Source organism: Pundamilia nyererei, unplaced genomic scaffold, assembly GCF_000239375.1.
Source record: "Pundamilia nyererei isolate P.nyererei 1_Seehausen unplaced genomic scaffold, PunNye1.0 scaffold00152, whole genome shotgun sequence".
Lineage (NCBI taxonomy): Eukaryota > Metazoa > Chordata > Actinopteri > Cichliformes > Cichlidae > Pundamilia > Pundamilia nyererei.
Window position 1 is genome coordinate 1,507,134 of NW_005187553.1, and position 24,543 is coordinate 1,531,676.

The 24,543-nt window shown below is 40.5% G+C and overlaps 1 protein-coding gene across 2 annotated transcripts; it reads left to right on the forward strand.

Moving 5' to 3' along the window:
- The first annotated feature begins 1,519 nt into the window (after positions 1 to 1,519).
- Positions 1,520 to 24,543, forward strand: axl (AXL receptor tyrosine kinase). Of its 2 annotated transcripts, none has more exons than XM_005745044.2 (20): positions 1,520 to 2,221; positions 5,408 to 5,618; positions 6,023 to 6,123; positions 6,214 to 6,396; positions 9,348 to 9,428; positions 9,533 to 9,648; positions 11,423 to 11,618; positions 15,833 to 15,972; positions 16,073 to 16,217; positions 16,384 to 16,401; positions 17,189 to 17,318; positions 17,584 to 17,675; positions 19,451 to 19,546; positions 19,817 to 19,894; positions 20,346 to 20,438; positions 20,871 to 20,992; positions 21,567 to 21,676; positions 22,245 to 22,404; positions 23,031 to 23,167; positions 23,919 to 24,543. In XM_005745044.2, the coding sequence occupies exons 1-20, from the start codon at positions 2,059 to 2,061 to the stop codon at positions 24,364 to 24,366; spliced, it is 2,820 nt and encodes a 939-aa protein (XP_005745101.1). In that variant the 5' UTR covers positions 1,520 to 2,058; the 3' UTR covers positions 24,367 to 24,543. The 2 variants fall into 2 exon arrangements, with proteins under 2 accessions (XP_005745101.1, XP_005745100.1); XM_005745043.1 differs by having other exon boundaries at positions 1,521 to 2,221; positions 16,381 to 16,401.

Below are 24,543 nucleotides of genomic sequence, written 5' to 3' on the forward strand. Positions count from 1 at the left end.
TTATCCGCACCACTGGGGGGATGTGTAGCTGGGAGAGTAGCAGGAAGGTGTTTCTCATGTCTTCCAGCCAATAGACACTCTTCTTCGAGACAGGTTGTTTTGTTAATAAGCATTTGAGATTATCAGGGATATGAGCTCAGCACTAGCCTACTACTCTGTGAGTAGCTGGGGCCCATATAGTTTGTTTTGCCGGTTAAAGTGTTTTATAACCTAGACCATTCGCTTTTAATTCTGTTAATCCACTTGAGCTTCGTGTAAAGGTCTTTAAATCCTTGGGTCTTGGTGTGTGATGAATCAGATTTTAGCGTGACTTGAACCTAAACACTCCTTGAGTCCTAGACCTGATGCCCCTCCCCCTTTATATCCAAACATTCACTCCTTCCAGGTCCAACTAGACACGAAACTTTGTGTTTTGGAGTTGAACACCCCGCTTTCTTATGCAGGACCACCCTCTGCGACCCTCTTCCCTCCCTCCACTCTGTGCTTCTATCAGGGAGCAGTGAGAGCACCATTGCTCAGGCCCCGATTGAAAGGAGAGCATATACAATGGGGTCTTTCTCAGTGGCTCTCTGTCTCCATTAAAAACCCTGGGAACACAACACTGTCCGCAGAGCTACTCTTAAAGGGGCAGTCGGACTGAGTTCTTCGCAACCTGAGTTCCAGCCCATCTCATTGTTTTCAGAGAAGAAGAAAAAAAAAAAACAGAAATATACACAGCAGATCAATTCATTCATGAATAATATGAGAACCCTGCAGGGACTTCTCTCACGCAGCAAGAAGCATTTCCTCTCGCACACACAGAACACACTTCAGACATCGCGATCTACAACAGTAACTTAGATGTAAATCAAGGAAAGCCGCAGTTATTTAGACTACAGCTGAGAGTGCTTCAAATTGTTATGACTGAATCCGGATTTTCAAACAAATTCCCAGACATCGTGATGGTGACTCTGTTTGTGTAGAATGGAGTAAATGCAAACAAAAATAGTTTGAATATTTTTCTGTAATGCGTTAATGCGTTTTTGCTGACATCACGTTTGCTTTTGACTGGTTGGAATAACAAATCGACATGTTCAAATGTTTTAAACAGCAGCAAGATAATGAAGAATTAATAACAAAACCTGCTAAACCTGGATATGGTATTTTAATAGTAGTACTGTTAAACATTTATATGTTTTAATTATTATAAAACAGTATACAGAAAAACAATAGATGTGGGTAAGCAATTAACTTTGAAAGCGCGATTAAAAAATATATATTTTTCTTAGGAAAAAAAGAAAAAAGTTTATTATCAAAAAGGCAGGTCTGTAACATTATGCTTTCTTATTATATGTACATGCTGCTGTCATGTTGCACACACTGAAATGCACAGGGTTGTGTTTTAAACAGTGTTTCAAGCGCGAAACGGTTGATTTACGGAGACATTTACAACTTCTGGGCATCCCTGTGTAATTAAAAAGCGAATGGGAGATTGGGCCGAGACAATCAGCATGCCGCAGAGTTTCTCACATCCTTTGAGAAAAGGAGGGAGACTGTGGAGAAGGGGGAGGAGGATGAGGAGGGTGGAAAGAACTTGAGTTGAGGAATTTGAATCGTGTTTGAAAGGGGGAGAGGGATAAGAAAGCCAGGGGAATGTCTGGAGTCGCAGGGAACCTGTAGGCAGGATACTTTGGACAACCGGCTGCAGGAAAGACTGGTTTAAAAATATGCTCTTGATCGCTAGAAATAGACTCTCGTTTGGACAGGAAAAGTTTAGAGCGTCGTTTGCTGTGCGCTTTTTCATGGTAGATGAAAGTTTTTGATGGAGACAGCCCTGCTCCGTTTGAGACCAACCAAAGCAACAGGATAAGGGAAACTCAAGAGTTTGTGGCAATTCAGAGACTTTTTTTTTTAACCGCATGTTTCATAAAATGGGGAACTGAAACGCTCGGATTCGCTTTGTTTGGGTCTTGATTTGTGGATACTCAACATTTTCAGCACCTGCCAAGTCAGAGAAATTTTTTCTTTTTCTTTAGAGCAAAACGTAACTTTGAATCTCTGAGCTGCTGCGATGCGGTAATGGAGTCTGGTGATGTTTCCAGGATGACTCTTCTCCTCATGAAGCTCTTTTTCCGAGGTCATTTGTTTTCGAGAGAAACTATGAATTTGTCTAAATGGTCGTTTGTGATTCTCACCGTCATGTTTTCGGTTTGGATACCAACATCTGCAGATTCGCTGACAGGTAAGGTTTAACTTTTTTATTTACCCAATATGCCTGTTAGTTGTGTGCAGGGGGAAACATCGTAAAGAGCAATTAGCACAGTCAGCTCTCTGCCTCGTTAACTCAATTTGTTTTTGGCTAACCACAGCTGCAGGGGCGTTCAACATCTGGCCAACATAAAAAAGTTATCAAAAGCAAGTAAAGGATTGATATTATTGTATACTATTATTATATTATGATACAATCAAAGTAAGTGAAGGGGAGTTTTACCTGACAGGTAACAACCAGTAACACTAACTGCTCAAGGGCAATGTTTCTGAAATCAGGGGATCAATGTTTATTCATGCTGGGAGTTCAAGCGAACAAGATTTGGAATTTGATAGATGTACTGAAACAAGTGAAAGGTGGGAATTTAATGTAAATATCTTGAGACATGGGTGAATCATAATCAGCAAAGAGAATGTTTGCTGAACGCCAAAGATGAAAGCTGAAAACCAAATTTCTGCTTTCTTAAGAAAATAGTCTTTCTACACTATACAGAATCATTTCAAAAGTATGTTAATTATCTTTTAAAACAAACTTTACTGACTGTTTGGGAACTTTCAATTGCACCCAGTTGATGAAAACAGTATCCCCTACATGGACGTCCACCTGTCAGCTTATGTGTTTTGACAATTGCGGTCACTCTGTCTCTTGGGCAGCTGCCCTAAGTATATGTATGACTAGCAGGCAGGGAGATTACGAGACACCGATGTGAAGAATGGAGAATTTTATTCGGATGTCTCAGTTCCTATTTGGATGTGAGGATCTGAAGGATGAGGAGGGGTTCAGGGGGCCAAATGCTTTGGTTTGTGAGTCAGAGCTTGTCTGACTCAGACTCCAATCCAATGATGGATGGGGTATGAGGGCAAGAGTAGAGAGTTTGGAGGGGAGGTGGCAAAATGTATAGTGATGAATGGCATGAAAAGGAGAAAGGGCAAAGGCGCGGCAGTGAATGGATTCCACACTGTTAAAAATGCAGGAGGATAAAGCAGGGAGGGAGAGGAGGATAAATGCTTAAGACTGTGTCAGACATTTTTGGTATGTGCACAACCAATGACATTTAACATCTGAGCATTCTCACAGAGTGGAGAGTAGGAGTAGAGGCAGGGTGGAAAGAAAAGATCAGGGAAAAAGTGGGGGACCTGAAGGGAATTCGGGGAACAATAGGGAGGCGATGAAGTAGTTAGGCACCAATGAATCAGTGGAGACAGGCCACACACAAACAGAGACACACAGTTTGTCTGTAGCCTCCCCTCTCTGTCTGTCTGCAATCTTGTAAAATGTTTACAAGGTTATTATTATATGAATTCAGCAAAAAAAAGATACAGAGAGAGAAAATGAGGCTTTTTTGGTTCAATGCACTGGAGGGGGAGGAGGACAAAGCCAGGGTCACGTAGAATATTGAAAGAGCTCAGCCAAGCTTAAAAAATAAAGGGATGAATGACTTTTAATGCCAGAAAACACACAGAGACAAAGAGGTGGGGAAGCACACACTCTGTCAAGACATGTTATAGTTAAGAGTAAAATAAGTTCTGCAAAAAGGTGCATTTTAAATCTGTTTTTGGTTGTTGAATTATGGCCATTTATGTGTTATAGTGAAATGGGTCTTTGGGGTCTTTGTAAAGGGTCAAAGGTTGAAAGGTGACCATGAAATAGACGAGGAGGGCGTGTTGACAAGCTTGAGAAAATCTTGCTTTTTCATTCTTGCTCTGAAAACTAAGTTTGCTCATCCTCAAATGATTTATGTTTTCTTTATCTACAAGGAGTTGCCTTGGCTTGGTTGGTTGAGTGGATGCTTTGCATTTTTATGTGATACTGCGAAAAAAAGAAAAGAATTCTTGTATCACAAATCTGTGCACATCTTATGTGCGCTTGCCAGTTTGATGGTTTAAAGAAAATCTGGGTTTTTAAGTTACGTATTCTAATTCATTATCATTGAAAGTTTCAGAAGGTAAAAAGAAAGAATGATCCTCCGTTTTCAACATTTTTCTGACATCAGACATCTATAGGCTGCAGGTCTGTGAATATTGTTATGAAGAAGCTGTGATTATAATTACGTTTAGTTTGTGTTGGGCTCTCAGTTCTCAGACATTGTTTAAGCAACATAGGCAACCTTCCTCTGACAAGAAGCCTTTGTCTCAGTATCAGTGCTGCCCTTCTCAGGTCAGCTTCACTATCAGTAGGAGCACGAGATAACCAGAGTCTTTCAAAAGCTCGGGTTATCATATCCTGGCAACTGCAAAAGTAAGCCTGTCACAAGCAATAAATATTTATCAGACAGAATCAAGTGAAGACTTTAGTGCTGGACATATTAGCTGATTGATTAATAGGACAACAGCAATTCTGTTTATGATTTAATGTTCCAGACATTTATTAAACCAAAATTTGCTACTTGCTGCTTGTGGATTGTGGAGATTTACTACTTTTCTGTGTTTTGTGTCACTGTGATTTAAATATCTTTGGGTTTTGAATTGTTGTTTGGACTCTTTCACCTTAATCTATGGGAGTTTGTCTTAGGCATTTTCTTTATTTTTGTTTTATATTGGATAGATGACATGATTAATGTAGCTAATCTAATTATGTGAATTAAACTACTGAAAGGTGTCATGCGCATGCATGCAGAACAATCACAGTTGAGTCAGGACCACTTTAGCCCAAAAAAAAGAGTGAACCTTTCATTTCTAGTAATGACTGTTTGTGGTAGAAAAATTATGTCCTATGAAAGAAACAGCAAGACAAACATGTACAGCTCAAAGCAAGCATCAACAAAGTGACAACATACGTCACATTAAGGTCAAGCAGAAGATGAAATGAAGGCACTGGGGGTCACGGTGGGTTGCAAAGCAGCTTGCAGGAGCAGGACATGGTGTTGCCTGTATGATATCTGCCTGAAGAATGCACAGAAGGGTACCATCTGAGCCAGCAGTAGGTTTTTTGGGCTGGACTGAGATCAGCTGTTATCAGTTGATATAACAAGACTGCAGACAAAGCTAAACATTGTCTGAAGTAATGCTACGCTCAGTTTGTAGCTGCACAGATTCTATAGAAAAGAGAAGAGTGGGAAATCTTGTTCTTTAAAGATACGTTTTCAGTTGCAGTTGGACTGCAAAAAATTTGCATTTGAAAAATGCTAACCTGTTCTTCTGCTTCTTTCCTCTCTCAAAGATTTGGAGTTTGTAAAGAGTCCCACTACTGTCATCTCTTCACTGGGCAAACCTGTTACACTGCAGTGCAAATTGAATGGTAAAGGGAGTGAGGACGTGGAGTCCCCTGATGTGATCTGGCTGAAAGATGGTGTGCCACTGGAGCATGCAGAAAATAATCAGTACCAAGTTCTCACTGGCAGCAACAGTAGGACTATCATAAGCACACTCAGGTAGGATGCAGTTTTGACTGCTAACATGTGGAAGTTTCTTTTCGTTTTAAGATTTAAGGATTATGTATTGTGAAGCAGTCACACCTGGTCTAAAAATGTGTTTATTTCCTGTTCTTCCACCCCGTCTTGTTTCTAGCTCAAACAGGGCTGTTGCTGGATTATGTCACCATGTTGACTTCCACTCTCAGTAGGGAACCGGAGAAATCAATTCTCAAAGAAATTATGCAATCCAAGGAAAATCACATTTGTCTAATCTGCTGTAACTTGAAATATTTTATTCAGGCTTGACTGAATGTTAAATTTAGAAAGGAAGTATACATCAGCTCCCTGTATTACCAGTTTGCTTTGACATTTTTTGCTCTTTACAAAACCTTTGAAAATATTCCTCTTTATATACATAACAGAATTGAGAAAGTCCAGCTCCCAGACATGGGCTACTACAAATGTGCTGTTCGATCAGGAAGCAATGAGACCTTTTCTGATGAGGGTGGTATTCAGCTGGAAGGTGAGTTATTAAACAACCACAGCTACAGAAGTCTATAGATTTGGATTGTTTAAAGGAGTGGAGACCCTGACTCAGCTAAGTCTTTCTCAGGCCTTCCTCATTTTTCTTTGGAGCCCTACCACATGACTGTCGTGGCGAATGTCTCCTTCAGCCTTCACTGTGCAGCCCACGGGCCTCCTGAACCAGTCAGGGTCATCTGGCTACAGGATGGCCATCCTCTGAATGTTTTGACGGATCCAGTGGCCCTCTCACCCTCAACCCTCAACCTCACAGGTATCATGTTTTACTCAGTCAAGCACAACAGCCTAGTTAGTCCAGTTTAAACAAACAGATTTCTCAAATCCTCATTTTGCACTGACAGTGAAATGGACAGGAGAAAATAAAAACAATAACAAATGATCAAGTTAAAAAAAGTTTTTAAAAAAAGAAAGAAAAAATTCTCCCCAAACTTGACACGGTGGCAAGAGAAGTGGGTCCTCACATTTTAAAAACTGAGAAGATTAATTACTTAAATGATTAATGAGTTACAAATGCTAATTTCTGCAGGTAAAAAAAAAAATATGCAAATTAAATATTAGACGAGTAAAAAGTCCTCCTTCAAGAAGTTGTGGTTCAGAGTTGAGTTTTTGAATCTAATCTATTTAGACTGGTTATAATGACCTGCTTCAAAAACTGTATAGCAACTATCTCCTGTGTTTGAAAGACTTTCAAATCCTTCTTTCATGGCCAAAACAATACTACCAAATAACCACCCTCCCCAGAGAGAGCCAGGCTGGCACATTGCCAGTGAATCCATTGAGGACATGCCTTGTGGTTTTGTGGGTAAAAAGGAGCAGCAAGCACAGAAAGGACAATTGGGAAATTCGGAGATGGAAAATTGATGTGCAGAGGACGTAAGGAGATAAAAGAAAGAAGGAGATAAAGGAGGGGGATTCTGTTGCTGCTTGAATGCAAACTACAGATGCCTGCCAGCTAGCCTACCAGTGGTAGGCTGAAAAACAGAGGAGGCTGAGTCAGAAGGAAAAAGGGAGGAGTAAGGAGCGGTTGAAGTTCAGTTGAAGGCTCTGGTTTGACTCATCGGAGCAGGCTTCATGGTGTTGACTAGGACCCGATTGATGGTAACCTACACTCACAACTCTGGTATGGACAGCTGGCCTGGCAGACCACAGATCCAAACCAAGGCAAACACAAATAATCTTTCAAGGAGCCCATAAAGAAAAATGGAATGAAGAACATTCCAACCAGCAAGAAACCAAGAGCCATACATGTGTGGCTTCATGATTTGAGAAGTCCTCATAAACTGTTCTTCTTTCTTCTTTTTCTTTTTTTATTGTGTCTTGGGCAAAAAAAATCTATTCATCAAAATAAATTTATGTTGCATATTTATGTTGCATAATGCATATACTATTATATATTGTACATATATTTATTAGTTTCAGATGTAGCCATTCTTGTATTTTGCTTGTTTACATTATTGTATTTTGCACAACTCTGTTGCTTGTGAAGCTCGCACACAAGAATTTCACTCAGATGTGCTGTACCAATGTACCTGCACATGTGATGTGACAATAAAAGTGATTTGATTTGATTTTGATTTGGTTTACTCCCCTGCTAAAGTCAACGCTTTCAACTTCATTATCAGTTTCATTTCTCCTTCAGTTCTAAACCATTTTGCTTATTCATGAACCATTAAAGTATTCACAATCCCAGTTCCTTTTAAGAAAGTTGAGAAATCTAATACTATTACTTTGTTCACAGAAAATGTTAGTCTAGCAAAAAAAAAAGTACCAAAGCCACGCACTGCCTTTCCCAGCTGACACTGTTGGTCAATACTGCACGGATCATGAGGTTCTTCCTAGTAACAGATAATGACATTTCCAGCTGTTAAAGGATGTTGTTTTGTGGTTTTCTGATGAGGAAGGAAGGAGACACGAGCAAGTGGCGCAATCTGGCTTGATGAGCAGTTCACTGTCGCACACAGCCAGTGGTCAGCTCACGCTCCCCTCCCTCCTTTTCCCCTCTCACAACCCCTCACTACAGCCAGCGAGGATCGTACCCCCTGTTCTTTTTCCGGCCACGGCACAATGGGGGCATGGTGCCGTCGGCGCAGGACAAACACACTGCATGATTCTGTCACTCTCAGCTTGTGGCTTATTGACAATGTTGGGGTGTTAGATAACAGTGATAAACTTGAATGTCACATGTTTCACTGTCTGTCTGTGTGTGTAGGCCTGTGTTTCATTACAAAATGCTCAATGTGTGAGCACGCTGTGAGTCACTTTGTCAGAGGACTCATTCTCTGCTGAATGTCAGTGTGTCATACTTGTTTTCCCCCTTCACGGGAGCCCCAGCTCCTCTTGAAGGCAGCAGCTCAGCATATTGCACCTAGACTTCAGCTAGGCTGCACTCTTTGTTCTCCAGCCTACAAAGCAAAAAGCATTTGCAACTCCTGAAACTTTTGCTTTATCATGAAGCTGCAGTTTTGAAAAACCAAACCTCAAATTACGTCAAATAGCAGTTAAAACCAAAATGGGTTTTTTTGATGATCTTGTGGAAAATAATATTGGTTATAGTAGCCAATTGAGAAAAAAATTATTTAATCAAAACTACATCCAAGTCCTAAAAATATTATGATTTATACCAGAATAAGCACATTTTTGATGCCTTTCAACCTGAATATCAACAAATCTCCACCTACGCTTTATATGGCTTTTTATTGGCTTGATCAAACTTAATATTATAGTAACTGATATTGAAATTCATACTACACTTTTTTTTATCCTGCTCTTTCTTCCTCTCTTTTATTTGTGTTAGTACACAGCTTTGGTCAACTTTGTTGCTTAAACATGTGCAACAAGTAAACCTGATTCCTGCTTGTATTTACTCACATTAAGATTCATTGTTCACAATGGAATAAAGTTAATTTCTTGAAATGTTTAGATAAGGTATAAAACTTTAACACTGTCTTGTCTTGCCAAAGCTGAAGCAGCTGCACATTTTTTCACTTTTTTACACCACAAATCAAAATGTAAAATCTGTAAGTCTTTCCTGGATTAACGACCATTACACTCTCAGGAAGAAGCACCCTACTACCTAATACTACTGACAAACAGAGGATGTTACTGAATGGGAACTTTTACCCTCATGCTATTCTCACTCTAGTTATATTTTTCTCACATTGACATCACATGCAACTCAGCATACTGAAGTATTTCTCTGTCCAGGCCTGAACAGGACCAGCACCTTCTCTTGTGAGGCCCAGAATCGTAAGGGTGTGGCCAGCTCCCGATCTGGTACCATCACTGGTAGGTGTCAGCCCATGAAAGCAGTGTCACTTCAGCCATTGCTAGTTTATCTGCATATAATTATGTTTACATCTTTAATTTTGGGGGTTGTTTTTGTTGTTTAGTTCTCCCCAACAAACCTCAGGATGTGAGAGCTGTAGAGATCACTCAGTCCGCACTTCATTTATCGTGGGAACCTGGTTTCGGAGGTACTTACCAGATAGTCAACTGTTCTGTTCAGGTGAGAAAAACTAGACGTAAATGTGGGAGATGTGAATAGCACAACTAGCTCAGAAGAACCCTAGCTGGAATAACCACAGCAGCTGTTTGATGTTTCTACCTGTTAACAATTGATCGTTGACTCCTCTGTTTGCTAATTCTCGAGCCTTTTGCTAGCCTAGTTTTAAAGAAAAGAGATTTTGCTTTTCTTTTCTTGCCATAACTCATCCTCTACCCCTCCCTGCTTTATTCATGTACCAGTGGGTCATGTTTCACTCTGGGAAAGTGGCCTCTTGGACTTATGTAGGGCCGCTCCCTCCCTCTCTTTCTTTCTGTAAGTGTCTCTCTGCCACTATCATGCTTTGAGGCCGTTATAGCTCATAGCTGAGAGGAGGAAAATTTTCTCCTGGAGAAGGGAACACTGCAGCACCACCCCTAAACGTCTGGTTCTAATAAAGCTGCCCCTCATACCTCTTGATACTATTGCCCCCTCCCTTCCTCCATCTCTCTCTAACCCCTTTACCCTTGTAGGGGAAAAAGAAAAGGGGCCTACTTCAGGAGAATGGGGCAAAAAGCTGAATTTAACGGTTGTTTGTGTAGTGAAGAGAAACATGAAAAGGCAGTGGTTTAGAGAGGTGAAAGAAGGGAAGAAAGAAGGAAAGAAAGGCGTGGAGAAAGTTGTTAAAAGAAAACAGGAAAGGTCAGTGACAGCAGGTATTGTGGGTCTGAGCCATACAAGGGGGAATGCATGCTGGAGTGTGACTCAGGGCTGAGTTGTACTATTCGATTAAACACACTTGTTTTGCAGGCTGGACGGTGATTCATCGAGCTTTTACAAACCCACACACATTCATACAGTTCTCCTCATTCATGCAACTGAAGACATCCTCAGATGTCTAACTCATGCCATAAGGAAAAAGACTTAAGCTTCCTATAGCACATGACCTCTGACTGCTCATGGTGTTTTTTTTTGCTAATTCTCTAGTTCAGAGCCTTTTGCTAGCCTAGTTTTAAATTAAAGAGATTTTGCTTTTCTTTTCTTGCCATAACTCATCCTCTACCCATTCCTGCTTTATATGGTAAAACAGTACACATCAGCACCTGCTACAAACATGTTTGTGTGGCTGCTCATTTTTAGGCATATTATTTATAATGTTTTTAACTCCACCTGTGAACTCCACCCATCTCAAACAAGTTTGTTGATAATGAACAATGCTGCAGAACAATGGCCTAGACCAGCAACTTTAATGTGGTTATAAAATTGCTGCAAAGAAGCTTTTGTTTTCTAGTGTTCCTCTTTAAATGTGTTTACCATAAAGACTTTGCAGAGACAGCAGGTTTCTGCCTGTGATGTCTGGTTGGCGGGTTCTGCTTTTAGTCTACCTTGCTGAGTTTGGCTTTTGTTCAGAGCAGCAAAGGAACATTTTACAGCATTGTTAAAAATTAACACTTAATGACCCCACCACCAGCAGCAGCAACAAATAATAGCTTAAGAAACTGCAGAAAATAATTCAGTTTTTTCCATTTTGTCTGCACAACCAATTCGCCTGTCTGTGAAGAAATTTAAATAAACAAGCAAAGCACAGAGATGCATACAGAAATTCCTTGATTTGTTAAAGAGATTGGCATGGCTCAAAGGGATTTTCTATTTTCTCCTTATATCGTTTTCAGTCATTGTTTGGACTCAAAAACAGCACATCATCTTCTTGTTTGCACGTAAACCAGTAAATCTGATTATTAGGAACCACTGTTTACAAAGTATACAAAGTATAATGTTTGTCATCTTAATGTTCCAGGCCAAACATTCAGGAGAGTCCATCATAGCAGGCCCACATCAGCTGATCCATAATCAGACTGTGTCCATGCCACGATCCTCACACATCATCAAAGACCTGGAGCCTCACACCCTCTATGCTGTCAGAGTGGCCTGCCATAGCAGCCAAGGCCCATCTGATTGGTCTCCCTGGGTGGAGCTACGTACCAAAGAAGGAGGTTAGTTTTGCAGAGTTGTTTGTTTTCACCAAGGATGTCTTGTCCGGATGTGCGCATCTTTTTATGTCGCTGCGTGTGAGATTATTTCTTCATAAGTATTTCAAGGTCAAGGCTCTGTGAACTGTAACCAGACCAGGACAGAATCTACACAGTAACAAAAACACCACTGAGTTGCTTTTTATGGTGTTTTTGTTCTGTAGTAAGGGTCATTTTTCTATAAGTACATTTCAAACAAATGCCAGCGGGATACTTTTACTGCTAAATGTGCAAGTATATGCTAACAGAATGATGTCCTCAGTCACACTGAACATGTGCTGTGTTGTTTTCTCAGCTAAGCCTATTCAATGGGACTAAAACAGTAATAATAAAGATGATGGCTTCACAGGGCCTAGCTGTTCTGTTCCAGGATGACAAAGTAGATTAAAGCCCAATTCATAGGTCTGGAACTCTGACTTAAGTCTAATTCACTTATTAGGTCTGCATATCTGATACTATGTTATGTTTAAGATGTAGTTAATATACTCCAGCTGTGTTTCATTGCTGTCTTATGCTTTGGGTATGAGTCACTTTGACTGTTTTCTGTCTTGTCTAGAATTCAAGCTGGCAAAAGTTCAGTGTTTTAGCCCCACGACCCCTTTTTTCTGGATCTATTTTAAGGTGGATGTAATTCCCTGCAGAGTCTTTTGAATTATTTTCAACTTGGATCATTATAAGTCAAGACTTATTCTGAATTCTGATAACATGAAGTTAGGGAATTAGTTTACAGTGCACCATTAGTCATAATATTCCTTACTGTGCCCCTTTTCCTTAGTCTGTGTTTATGAAGGTTACCAGATGTGAGTGACTGTACCCTTGTGAACCCAGCTTTAAATATAAACTCTTGAAGTAGAAGGCTGACTGGCGCTGAGGGACAGAAAAGGTTGTGATGGGGAAAAGGAAGGTAGATGCTAAATTCTCCTGAAAGGCTTCAGTTAGGATTGCTGCACTCTGTCCAAACTCTAATGCTAGCCTGTGTTTGAGTTTAGACTGAGGTGGGATTTTCCATGCCAGCTCATGCTTTCTGTATCCCTGGATAAATAGGAATGGAGAGAGGAGACATGCCACAGGAGCAGTGATTGGGGGTTTCCATGAGGGAAGCTGCTTGTAATCTGTAAACACAGTATTTCTCATTTTCTCATAAATGGAAGACGCAAAAGGGAAGCAGTCCTCGAACAAGCAGAATTTTCAGTTCTTTTTTTGAGCTAAAGCAATCTTCATTTCGTTTCACAGGAAAAAAATGACAACATATGAAACATAACATTTAGCTTTTGAGAAAAATAGTTCAAGAGGCATTAAGGGTAAACTGAGTTAGAGAACAATAGAGAGAGTTTGGCTGTTTACAGCACACCAATATTTTCCACATTTTCCATGTGCTTCATTGCTGAAGTCTCTGACAAACTCCCACAAGGTTTTTCTCTTGAGCCTGAAGCCTTCTGTAGCTTTCTGCCTCCTTAAATCCTTCATAAATTGTGCATATATGCTGAACTCTCTCTCCCTTTATGTCTCGTGTCCTTCATCTGGTTCCTCCAGATGAACTGGGCTTGCTTTTACTCATTTATCTTTCAGCCAGTTTTTTCTACCTCATCCAACAAACATTGCTGAGGATGTGATTTCCTGCACCCCCGAACAAGCTGAACAAGTTTTTCTGAATCCAGTTTTTCAGCTTGACTCCTTCATCTTTCATTCCACCCCCCCTTTTTTTAACCTCAGTTGACTTGTGATTTTCCTTTCCAGAACACAGAGCGAGGCACTGTGGGAAAAAGGGAAAAAGTGGTGGTGGTGGTGGTGGTGAGAGTAGGGAAGGACTGGATGGAAGAGCAGAAAAAAAATGGGAGAAGCGGGTGCTTTGAGAAAACACTCATCTAGCTATTTTCCCAGTCTACTTTTTTCCCAGGAGGACGAGGGGGTAGGGCTGGTCAGAGGGAGAGGAAGCGAGTCGACCCATGTCACCCCGCTAATCCTAACGCTGCGATGAGATGAGATTTTACATTTATTGCGTTTCTTTACATACCACAAGTCTATTTTATTTGTCTGAAAAGAACCCCAGAATAAAAAAAAAATCACAAACACACAGACAGAATAAACAAAGAATCAGTTACTAAGAAACTAAATGGCTGTTAATGGAGTCCTGATTCTCTGTACACACCTTGCATAACGTCAGTCTGTACCCCCAAAGAGATGTAATAAACAGTCACAGAACAGCCCGATTCACTGTCCCAATGGAAGTGAGTCATGATGACATACCCCAATGTGCACACGTGTCACGTTTAATCCTGCTTAATACTATTGCCAACAAAAATGCATTCTCAAGCATTAAATGACTCTTTTTCCCAGACAGACAGCAGTCGGTTGTGCTGTTAAATTGAAAGAAGGTGGATGGCCTTAAAAGTTAAGACATTTTTGATGACACTAACATTTGTGTTGCACATGTTTCCTGTGTAGAGCTTTCCTAGTTCTCATGCATGGGAACCAGTCAGTTTCTGGCTTAAGGATGACCTTTTTCCATACATATGTTCAACCACATAAAGGGCCTACAGCCTGTAAGAATGGAAAAAAGAATAAAGAATGAGGAAAGAGTCACATCCCTGCTTTCAAACAACTTTTCAAAATCTTCCAAATCTGATCATTTGACACTTTCTTCACCCCAACAGGATGTGAAACAGTAAGTCTGCTGTGGATTCAAATCTGAACCTTTGCTGTAGTGAACTAATTGTGGCTCAAGAGTTTCTTTCTCAATCTCTTGCCAAGTCAGGGCTTGCTTTTCATTCTTTCAGAAGAATAAAAAACACGAGGCATTTTTGAAAAAGCACAAATAAACATCTCATTTCCTTTTTTGAAGTTTGCAAATCTAACTATTTTTGTCCAAGGGAAACTCTTTTTTTTTTTTTTTTTTTAATCTTACATTTTACATCAACATGTCTGTTCACTTGAACTCGCCACTCCATGAACAAAGAACGGCATTAAAACAGGGCGAGCAATGACGGAGAAGAAAACTTGGAGAGAAGATGATGGAATTATGTTGGATAGAAGTCAGGGAAAGAGAGAAAATGAGAAGGAGAGTAAAAGAGTATGGGCAACAAAGAGGTGGAGAACGCAGAGAGAGAAAGTCCGACAGATGATTAAGCAAATGCGGAGCCGAACTGCTGGAACAAACTTGACTTAGAGTTTGCTTTTGTTGCCGCTGGCAGGAAGAATAAGGACCACATGTGGAAACAATCACCCGCCAAACGCTTCCTGATAACATCATCCATAGGGCTGGGCTGTGTTTCCCAAACGCACGGTGACTTAGCTCATGCGTGGGTGTGTGTGGGTGTCCAGCTTGTTTGTGTGACTTTGGGAGCATACCAAGAGTGAGAAGCAAACACAAAGTAAGCTTTAAACACTAACACAGGAAATAAGCCTTCACTTCTTCTTATTGAAAGTTTTCTTGGTTTTCTGTCCTAAACAGTGCATCAGTCACATATGCGCACACACACACACACTAGACACACAGTGCATAAATTCCTCACACTATTTCTAGCATGTTATTCAGCTAGATTTTCTCTCCAGTGGGTATTTTGGTTGCCAGATGCCTTTTTTCCCCTCTCTTCTCCCAAATGCCAAAAACAAAGCCAGATAAATATGAATAAAACAATAACAGGAATGGCCAACAGAAAAGGAACTGCGTGAAGTGAAGTAGACACAGGACTTTACTGAACCATAATGACAAAGAAAGACCCGAGCAGCTTCTGAACTTGACTAATCACCCCTGTCTGCGGTGCCCTCAGATGCCTTTTTGTCCTAATAAAGCCAAATTCTCCACATTCTTTGACATCTTCTCCTTCCAGCTGCTAGAGTTATCCACACCCTAGAGGCTCTAAGCTGTCAAAACAACACATGCCTGGCTAACTCCAGTCCGCCTGACACAGGCCACTTAGCACACAGTTAAAGTACTGATGGTACACTTACAATAATTATAAATAAAAATTGTTATGATTGTTTCCATGAGTCATTACAAATTGTGTGAAAGACACAAGTTAAGTGGACGGGTGCTCCCAGATGCACTGATTAATTCCACCTACCAGTGGGCAAGGTAACACAGAGGGATAAACAGGAAAACTGAGCAATCCTAGTCTGCAGGAGGGAGAGAGAAAACTGAGATGCTTCAGAGCTTCGTTGTTGTTTTTCTTTTTCAGTGCCTGAAAATCCACCAGCTAATGTGACTGCTAAGTTAAATGGGACGGAGGTACTAGTAATGTGGGAGCAGCCATCAGGAAAACTAAATGGGCAGCTGCAGGGTTACATGGTGGAGTACAGCACACCTGTTACTCAGCAGGTAAGGAACACATTCACAGTCAACAAAGTTGCTAAATTTACAAATGCATGGAGAAAATGTCCATTTTTCTTAATAATGACAGACCGATTTTTTCTTTCAGGTTGTCGTCAATACCGGATTGGGCACTGAGTTCGCAATCAATCTGTCTGTCCCCCTGTCCAATGTCTCTTTCCGAGTGTGTGCCTATACAGGGGCGGGTCAAGGACCCTGGGCACCCATTCAGACTCTGACACTCAACGTTCCTGGTGAGTAACAAAATCGTAATTCATTGCAACAGGTGTGATTAACGTATTATTCTTATAAAGCAATGATTTCGTTTGATGAAATTGTGGTTGCTAAAATATACTTGATATGATCTGTTTTTAAAAAGTCAAAATATTAACACGTGCTCTCTATTTTTTACACCAGCAGAAATGGGTGAATTTAGAGGTGAGCAATGACTGGATTTATGTACACATACAAACATTCTTCTGTCACCTCTCTGAGTAGCACACAATGACAGTGATAGTGGAAGTGAGCTCATGTTTCTTTCTCCATAACTGGACTACTTCTTCTTAGTCTGTTTCACTGTGTATTTTGAGAAAAAAGGGAACGAAGAGAAAAAAAAAGAGAAGATGATCTCACAGAGAAGGGAAAGGGGAAGAGGGGTATGGGGCTGAATGAGGAGAAGAATCATAAATATTTATAACTGGCAGGAGCAGTGAGAATCTCTGTTTGCTTTGTCTAACAGAGCTAGACAGACAGTTCAAACAACAAAATGGCAAATGAAAGGAGAAAAACAAGCAAGCAAAGTCGTGGAGGATGAGTATGAAAAGAAAGAGAAGTTGTAAACACTGGGTAGAGTTTGTGAGTGTTCAGCAGTAGATTGTGGCAGTGACTGGAGAATAAATTTCAGTGTGGGAAATGGCACAGCAAAGTATTTCTAGAGTGAAGAAAATGACTATATTTTTAGGAAAAGAAGGACTTTTTGATTTAGCTTAAAGAGTCTGCTTTGTCACTTTCTTCACTTGATTCATACCATTATTCCCAACAATTCAGCATGTATATTTTAGCATGCTTTTTGTCATCTAGCTAATATAACTTACACAAATCATGTCTTCTTTCTTCTTTGATAAAATAACTTAATTACTGCTTTAAACTTCTAAATCCCCACTCCAAATTACAAGACCTACACTACTAAACGCTCATCTGTCTCCATCCACACCCTTTCCTTCAGGTCCATCATCGCCCCCAGCCTTTTCCTGGCACTGGTTTTATGTGGTGATGGCCATTACCGGTGCTGTGTCCATAGCTGTGTTCCTGGCTGTTTACGTGGCCAAGCTGCGGCGCAAGGAGACGCGCTTTGGGTGCGTAGGGTGTTACTGCTCCTTGTGGCTGGAAGGGAGGGACTCAGTGACTGTGCCAAACCAAAAAGTTTCAATTTTTTCTGGGTCTCAGCCCGCTTGCCTCACTTGCACACTTCTAAAGCATTTATATAAAGCAATAACATTTGTTTTGAAAGACTAAAAATAGCTTCGTGAAATGTAGCCCAAATCCATCTTTTCACTTTTGTTCACTGGTGTGACCTGACTTTGTGTTTTGCTCTGTTTCTTGTGATGTATCCTTTCACAGAGAGGCGTTTGAACCCATGATGGAGAGTGGAGAGCTGGTGGTCAGGTACCGTGCTCGCCGCTCGTACAGCCGTAGGACTACAGAAGCAACATGTGAGTTCCTCTGTAGTCTGCCATGTTTGGCAGAAAGCTGATACTCTGTATTTGCATCCAGCTGTCCTTTTGGCAGAAATAGGTACTCTTTATTAACAGCATGCCCAAACATGCCCTTAAAGAAAGAGACATAACAGGAACCAGCAGTTCTGTGGAAGAAAAGCGTCACACAATTACAGCTCTATTCTCATTATTTCAAAGCAAGAAAAACATCTTTAGTTTGTTTTGGTTGATCAAAGCCAGAAATGCACTGACAGGTAATTCATTTCCCACAGTAATAATAGCCCTGGAGAGTTCAGTCAGCTGACATACACCATAGCAACAGTGAGCATTTTATATCACATAAGGCAGTCTTTTAATAGGCCTATTAATTAGATGTGCAGGAAATGTAGTAATGAAGTTATGGCCTGTGCAATGAAGCATGAACATCAAAATTAAACTAGACTCTTCAGATAAGCAAATTAAAGTTACATTTAATTTGATACTGGAGATGTTAAAAACAAGTTAAAATAACCGCTCCACATTTCCAAATTGGGAAAAGGCATGTGGTGTTGGGAAATAAAGTAACAGTGCCATTTAACTCAAACTGGTAGCATCATAGAAGCAGTAGTTTGTGTGCTTTCCCCAGCCAGCAGTCCCTGAGAGTCCTCGTGATTTGATATACCTGTCTTGCCATTGTAACCAGTACACACAGTATTTTAGTCCTCGTGGTCAAGTCTCAGCTTGCAATAGCTGCAAAGAGGCCAGGAGTAAGATAAAACTGCAGGGAAAAGAGAGAAAAAAACTATTCAGTGAGTAAAATAAGAGGGGCCAAGATACAGAGATGAAGAGATATTATAGACTCAGAGTGAATGAAGAAAGTTGCACTGGGTAAAAGGGAAAGGATCAGATTGGAGAGATTTGGACAGAATTAAAGCTGTGGACACTGACCGGTAATTTCAGCCAGTTCTCAGAGTGGAGTCAAACCCCGAAGCTCTAGATGTTAGAAGCCTTGGCTAATAGCTGGTCACGCCAGCATGTGTTGGAACATGCCCGAAGACCGAGTAGATTGTTGTCCAATGCATGACAGATTGATGGTGTAGCAGCAGCTGGAGGGGATCTCTGAGCATGTTGTAGCCTTGTCACATCCTGGCCCAGATGTGAAAACAGAGCTAAAATGTGTAGCGCAGTCAGCTTACCACTATTGCTCAATGACAGCCAGCTGTGGAGTGAGTATTTAAACCAGCCTAATCCTCTGACCTCGTGTCCCTCAACCCAACCTGGTCTCTGCAGGATCACATAGACTTATAGAAAAGGGTAATAAACAAAACTGGGGTCACATATTCCCAACAGAGCTTTTTAAAGAATATTGCACTTTTTTGCATTGTAATTGAAGCACTTTTACTTTCAGTATGTTATATTATTTATTAGGTCCTGGTAACATTTTGATTCACTTTTAATGGTTTTGTTTTGTCTTTTAGACATAAAACTATGTTAGACTTGCAACAAACACATGTACCTGAAAAAGTGCATAAAAAAGATAATGTACTATCTGAATGCAACTTCAAATAATGTTACTAACAAACTGATTAAAATTGGAAAGACTAATGCTCATTTTGGGGGAGTTTTACAAGTAAACACTTTGTTTTTGGCTTAGTGTCATGCATTGCGGTTTTGGGAAAGCTAGCGAGGCTGTTTGGCAAACTCAGGCTGTTATTCTCTCATTTCTGTGTTGTTAATTAAATTGCTTCAGGCAGCTAAGCAGCATTAAAATTCTTTTTCTCCCCTTTCTTCAGTGAACAGCTTGGGCATCAGCGACGAGCTGAAGCAGAAGCTCCAAGATGTGATGGTGGACAGACATAAATTAACCCTGGGAAAGACCTTGGGAGAAGGTAGTGCTCGATGTTTTGTTGTTTTTTTAATATACATATATTTAATCACAGGCTTTGTTAACACTTCTTTATCAAAATTGGTACATGTTCATAGACTTGTCTGCCATAGCACCAATGCAGGTTTCTACTTATCTCCTGTCAGACAAATATGTTATATATTTGTATAGTAAAGCGGTTTGCTGTTTAATAGTTGTATAAACTGTTTACAGTTGAGAAATGAATGAGTGGTGATTTTCAATTGCTTTTTAAACTACGTTTTTCTGTCTTCAGGGGAGTTTGGCTCTGTGATGGAAGGGCTGCTGACTCAAGAAGAGTTTGTTCTCAAAGTCGCTGTCAAGACTATGAAAAGTGAGTAGACAGTAAAAGTACTCAGCAATCACTACAATGAATCCCTTCATCTCTGGAACACAGGGCATTTGATAAGCAGCCTCTTATCCTCTCAAAAATTTACAAGTGTTCAGGGCAATAATCTCAGTTTTCATCAGAAAACGGACAAAGTCAGCTTTTAGAAAATATTGGCAGAAGAGAAAGTTTTACCCCGTATAATTTTTTTTAGATATTTTTTTTCAAAACTAAATTATGGAGGGACTCTAGTTGAAAAATGTAAACAACTTCAGTGGTTAAAAATGCTGACATGCATAAACTCACAGTTAAATAAATCCAGGGAGTCAAAAGGCCTTCTCAAATAGTTTATTTCTTATTCTTGCAAACTGTCAACCTTTTGGTTTTAGTGCCATGCATTACCTACTGAGTAACATATGGGTGATGTGGCTTCACCTCTGTACCTTCTTCTCCCCAGTTGCTATATGCACACGCTCAGAGATGGAAGATTTTCTCCGAGAGGCTGCCTGCATGAAAGAGTTCGACCACCCCAATGTCATGAGGCTCCTTGGTGAGTTGGCATTTTTGCTGCTTGGCATGTCAAAAGTTGGCAATTTCGAATTGCAAAAGGTTGTGTTTTTTCTAATTTACACTTAATGATACATAGCCATTTAGGTTTTGAAATTTCTGTCTGCATCCAACTGAAAACGCTGGAGGCATTTGTTGCTCAATACAGCTGTTTTTTTAGGACGATCCAGAAAACTCACAGAGAAATGTTAGCGATATACTGTGTATTCTGTGTAAGAGCCAAAGAAAACAGAGCCATAGAATAAATCCTTTGTGTTGTAGTTATTGTGTGTTGTTTCTTCATAGATGAAGACGCTTATACACAGTCAAGACTTTGGGGATTAAAAGTAAAATGACGTTAATTTCTGAATAGACAGAACAGGCATGAAGTCTCTGTGCATACTAAGCTCTTTTTGTGTTTTGTTTTTTTTAATAGGTGTGTGTCTACAGACTGTGGAGAGTGAAGGATATCCCTCCCCTGTGGTCATTCTGCCGTATATGAAACATGGAGATCTGCACAGTTATCTGCTATACTCAAGGCTGGGAGACTGTCCTGTGGTTAGTCTGATTACAGCAAACAAATGCACAAAATCAGCAACAGACATGCACACTCACAGTCACCTATGCATATGCACACATACAGTCCCACACAGTTTAACAGCTTAATAGGTTCACATGTCTGTCAGCTAAATGGGTTCCAAAGTTCAACAGAGATTCAAAGATCTCTTAAACAAGTCTCCACCCATACTTTTTCCGGCAACACGTAGAGTCAGAGATTATGGAAACACAAGTCTTTATTTGAAGTGTTACGTATCAATACTTATTTTGGTTTTTGGTTTTGGTTTTTTAAACTGACTTACGCAGTAAGTCCCTGAAGAGCGAAGTTGGGTAACACAAGCCTAATCAAAACAAGATCCATACACAGTATTGAAACACCCATGCACAGTTTCCAAGAACACAGTGGAGCTGAACTCTATTGTTTCCACATGAGGAGTATCTGGAGCAAAGGAGTGCTCCATTCAGACTTGAAACACGATGGGCTCTGGTGCCCTCTATTGCACAGAAAGTACACATCAGCTTTGTTAGACAAAAAACAAAAACAAAACTTATTTCTCTCTGTATTATCCTGCAGTACCTCCCATCTCAAATGCTGGTTAAGTTCATGACCGATATTGCCAGGGGAATGGAATACCTCAGCAACAAGAACTTCATCCACAGAGACCTCGCTGCCCGCAACTGCATGTAAGCACAATCTCTGCTTCTGCATTTTGCTCTTTCACTTCCTGTGGGTGTTCTCATTTGCTCTTTCCCTTTCCTTTTTTTTTATCCAACATACAATGGTTGGAGAAGATCTCGGTAAAGAAGTAAAGCAAGAACTACAGACTTTGATTAATATTAAACATGACTATTAGATGTCAGTTTTAGGCATTAGTCTCTTTTTTGCTAGAATAAAAGACTAATGATGCAAGCAAGCCTTGCCATCCACACTTTTAAGCTTAAATTTCAAAACTTATATTTTAACTACTGATTTTATCTACTGTTCTGATTTTATCTACTGTTTTTTTAATCAATTTTAAATCATGCTTTCTATTGTTTTTGTTTTTTAATGTCTCGGTAAAGCACTTTGAATCACCTTGTTGTTGAATTGTGCTATATAAATAAACTTGCCTTGCCAGTTTATGAGTGGTACAAAACAAATGTTTTGGATGTTAAACCTAAATAAGACTGTCGATATGTAGATACTGTTCAATATATATAGGACCAACACAAGTGTAATAACTCTAGCTCATGTCTAAATGCCCTTTCGCAGGCTGAATGAGAATATGAATGTATGTGTAGCTGACTTTGGCCTCTCCAAGAAGATCTACAATGGAGACTACTACAGACAGGGCAGGATCTCCAAGATGCCTGTAAAATGGATCGCCATTGAAAGCTTAGCTGACCGCGTCTACACCACAAAGAGTGATGTGGTAAGTTCATCTTCTGTGTGTTTGTTACTGTGTGCCCTACAATACAGAGCAAAGGCTTTCAGTATTAGAGAGGCTTGGGAACAAAAATACCCCTTCTCAAACAGTTAACAATGTGTTTTGGGAATTAAAGCTGTATAGTCAAATTTTTTTAGAAGACCTGAAGTACTCAGAAACAAGTACTTTATACATTGCTTAAGCATACCAGCTGGTCATGAAGACAAAATTATTTACCAAAATATCTGTAAATGTCAGTATAAATATGCATAAATATGTCCTGACCAACATCTGTGAGTGATATCAACTTTAGCAGCTGGTAAGCTAATGACATATACAGTATTTTTAAGGGCCTAAGTGTCCATGCACATGTGCAGTTGTGTTTATACAGTGCAGCACTTAAAATGATCTGCATTCTTTAGTGCTTGTTCATAAAGCAGGATGTCCAAAAATCCAAGACAAACATGACTGTGATATTTTTCCATAGCCAGTGTTTGACCAGTGTAGACTCATGTTTCACTAATGTGTGACAAGGTGTGTAAAGTCTACAGGAATTCATGCTAAACCCTTCCTCGCCCTCTCTCTCTTTATTTCCCTGTACGCCTCTCCATCTTTCTCTTGCTCCCTCTTAGTGGTCATTTGGAGTCACCATGTGGGAAATCGCCACTCGGGGTCAGACGCCATACCCTGGGGTCGAAAATAGTGAGATTTATGATTATTTGAGACAAGGAAACCGTCTCAAGCAGCCTCCAGACTGTCTGGACAGCATGTGAGTATCCTTGACAAAAAACACTTTGCTGATAATGAAATCTTTTCCCTTTTCATTTCACTAGCTGGGCCCACATCCTCATTTTAGGTTTGAGAGCGTTTTAGTAGGTAAAAGTGAATGTTTTGACATGAATTGAGCTGCGGTTTGGGGAAGGCCTCGAAGGGGCCTGGCAGATCCCCATGCACTACATAGAAATGAAGAAGTTAAAGAATTGAGAACAAGGAGGGAGGGAGGGTGGGGCACGTGAACGGGAATGAACAGCGTGCAGAACTGGGGGAACCTATATAGATGACAACCGGAAGGAGCGTGTTTGGAGGCGTGGTCCCGCTCCAGAAATTCCGATACATAATCTCCAATAGAAGTACCCTGTTTCCATAACTCAACCAAGGCTACACGCTTAAAGACTTCTCCAGTCTTTCTGCTTTTACAGCAGCCACACTGACATTATACATAATTGCACAGAAAACTGAAGTGAGGAAAAAAGAGGATTTTAAACACGGAATGTATTAAAATATAAACCAAAATTTAACATGAGCCAAACGGACCTTTTAAGATCAAGTGGGAAATATAGAGCTTATTATTAGAAATTATCCGATATTTAAAAGTATTGTCCAGGAAAATAAATTACATAGAAATGCAGAACTGCTTATTTCTATAAAAACATTTGGTCACCATGGGATATTAAATGTCACTGTTCACTGTCATCATGCTAACAGTACATTCTCCACTAACATTCTTTTGTCTCCTCCAGCTATTCCCTGATGTTCTCCTGCTGGCTGCTGAGCCCAAAAGATCGTCCATCATTCGAGTCACTGCGCTGTGAGCTCGAAAAAGCCCTTGAGGATCTGCCAGACCCACAAGATCCAGATGAGATTCTATACGTGAACATGGACGAGTCCTCCATGGAGCTCGGAGCCGTTGGTGGTCGTGACCCCACTGGACGCTCATCCCCTCTCTGCTTGAAAGGCCTGGAGTCTGTGACCACAGTGGAGGTCCACCACCCCAACCGTTATGTCCTCTGTCCACAGCACGAAACCAACCGAACCCTTTCTGACTCCATGGAGAGCCTGGACATGCCAGTATCATCCTCCACAGCCACATTGCCTCTACAGTCATCATGCCACTCCACTCCCAATCGCACTCCAACTGTTGAGCTGCTCGAGGACAGGAATGGATCCAAGAAAATGCCCTGGCAGTGACAGACTCACTGCCTAAAAATGACAAGACTGGTCACTGCCAAAGTGTGCTATCCCAGTACAAGTACAAAGAACATAATCCAGCCCGTCGCTGATTCCTTCTAACAGCAAGAAGAAACCTTATGTGGCTCTCTATATATAGTTTGCACAGACGTACTCATAAACAAGCAGCCAAATTCA

Coding starts and splice junctions, on each gene's coding strand:
- axl (XM_005745043.1), top strand. CDS start 2,059: ATGGAGTCTGGTGATGTTTCCAGGATGACTCTTCTCCTCATGAAGCTC. Junction 6,124..6,213: donor GGGTGGTATTCAGCTGGAAG/GTGAGTTATTAA, acceptor AGTCTTTCTCAG/GCCTTCCTCATTTTTCTTTG. Junction 19,547..19,816: donor GGGAAAGACCTTGGGAGAAG/GTAGTGCTCGAT, acceptor TTCTGTCTTCAG/GGGAGTTTGGCTCTGTGATG.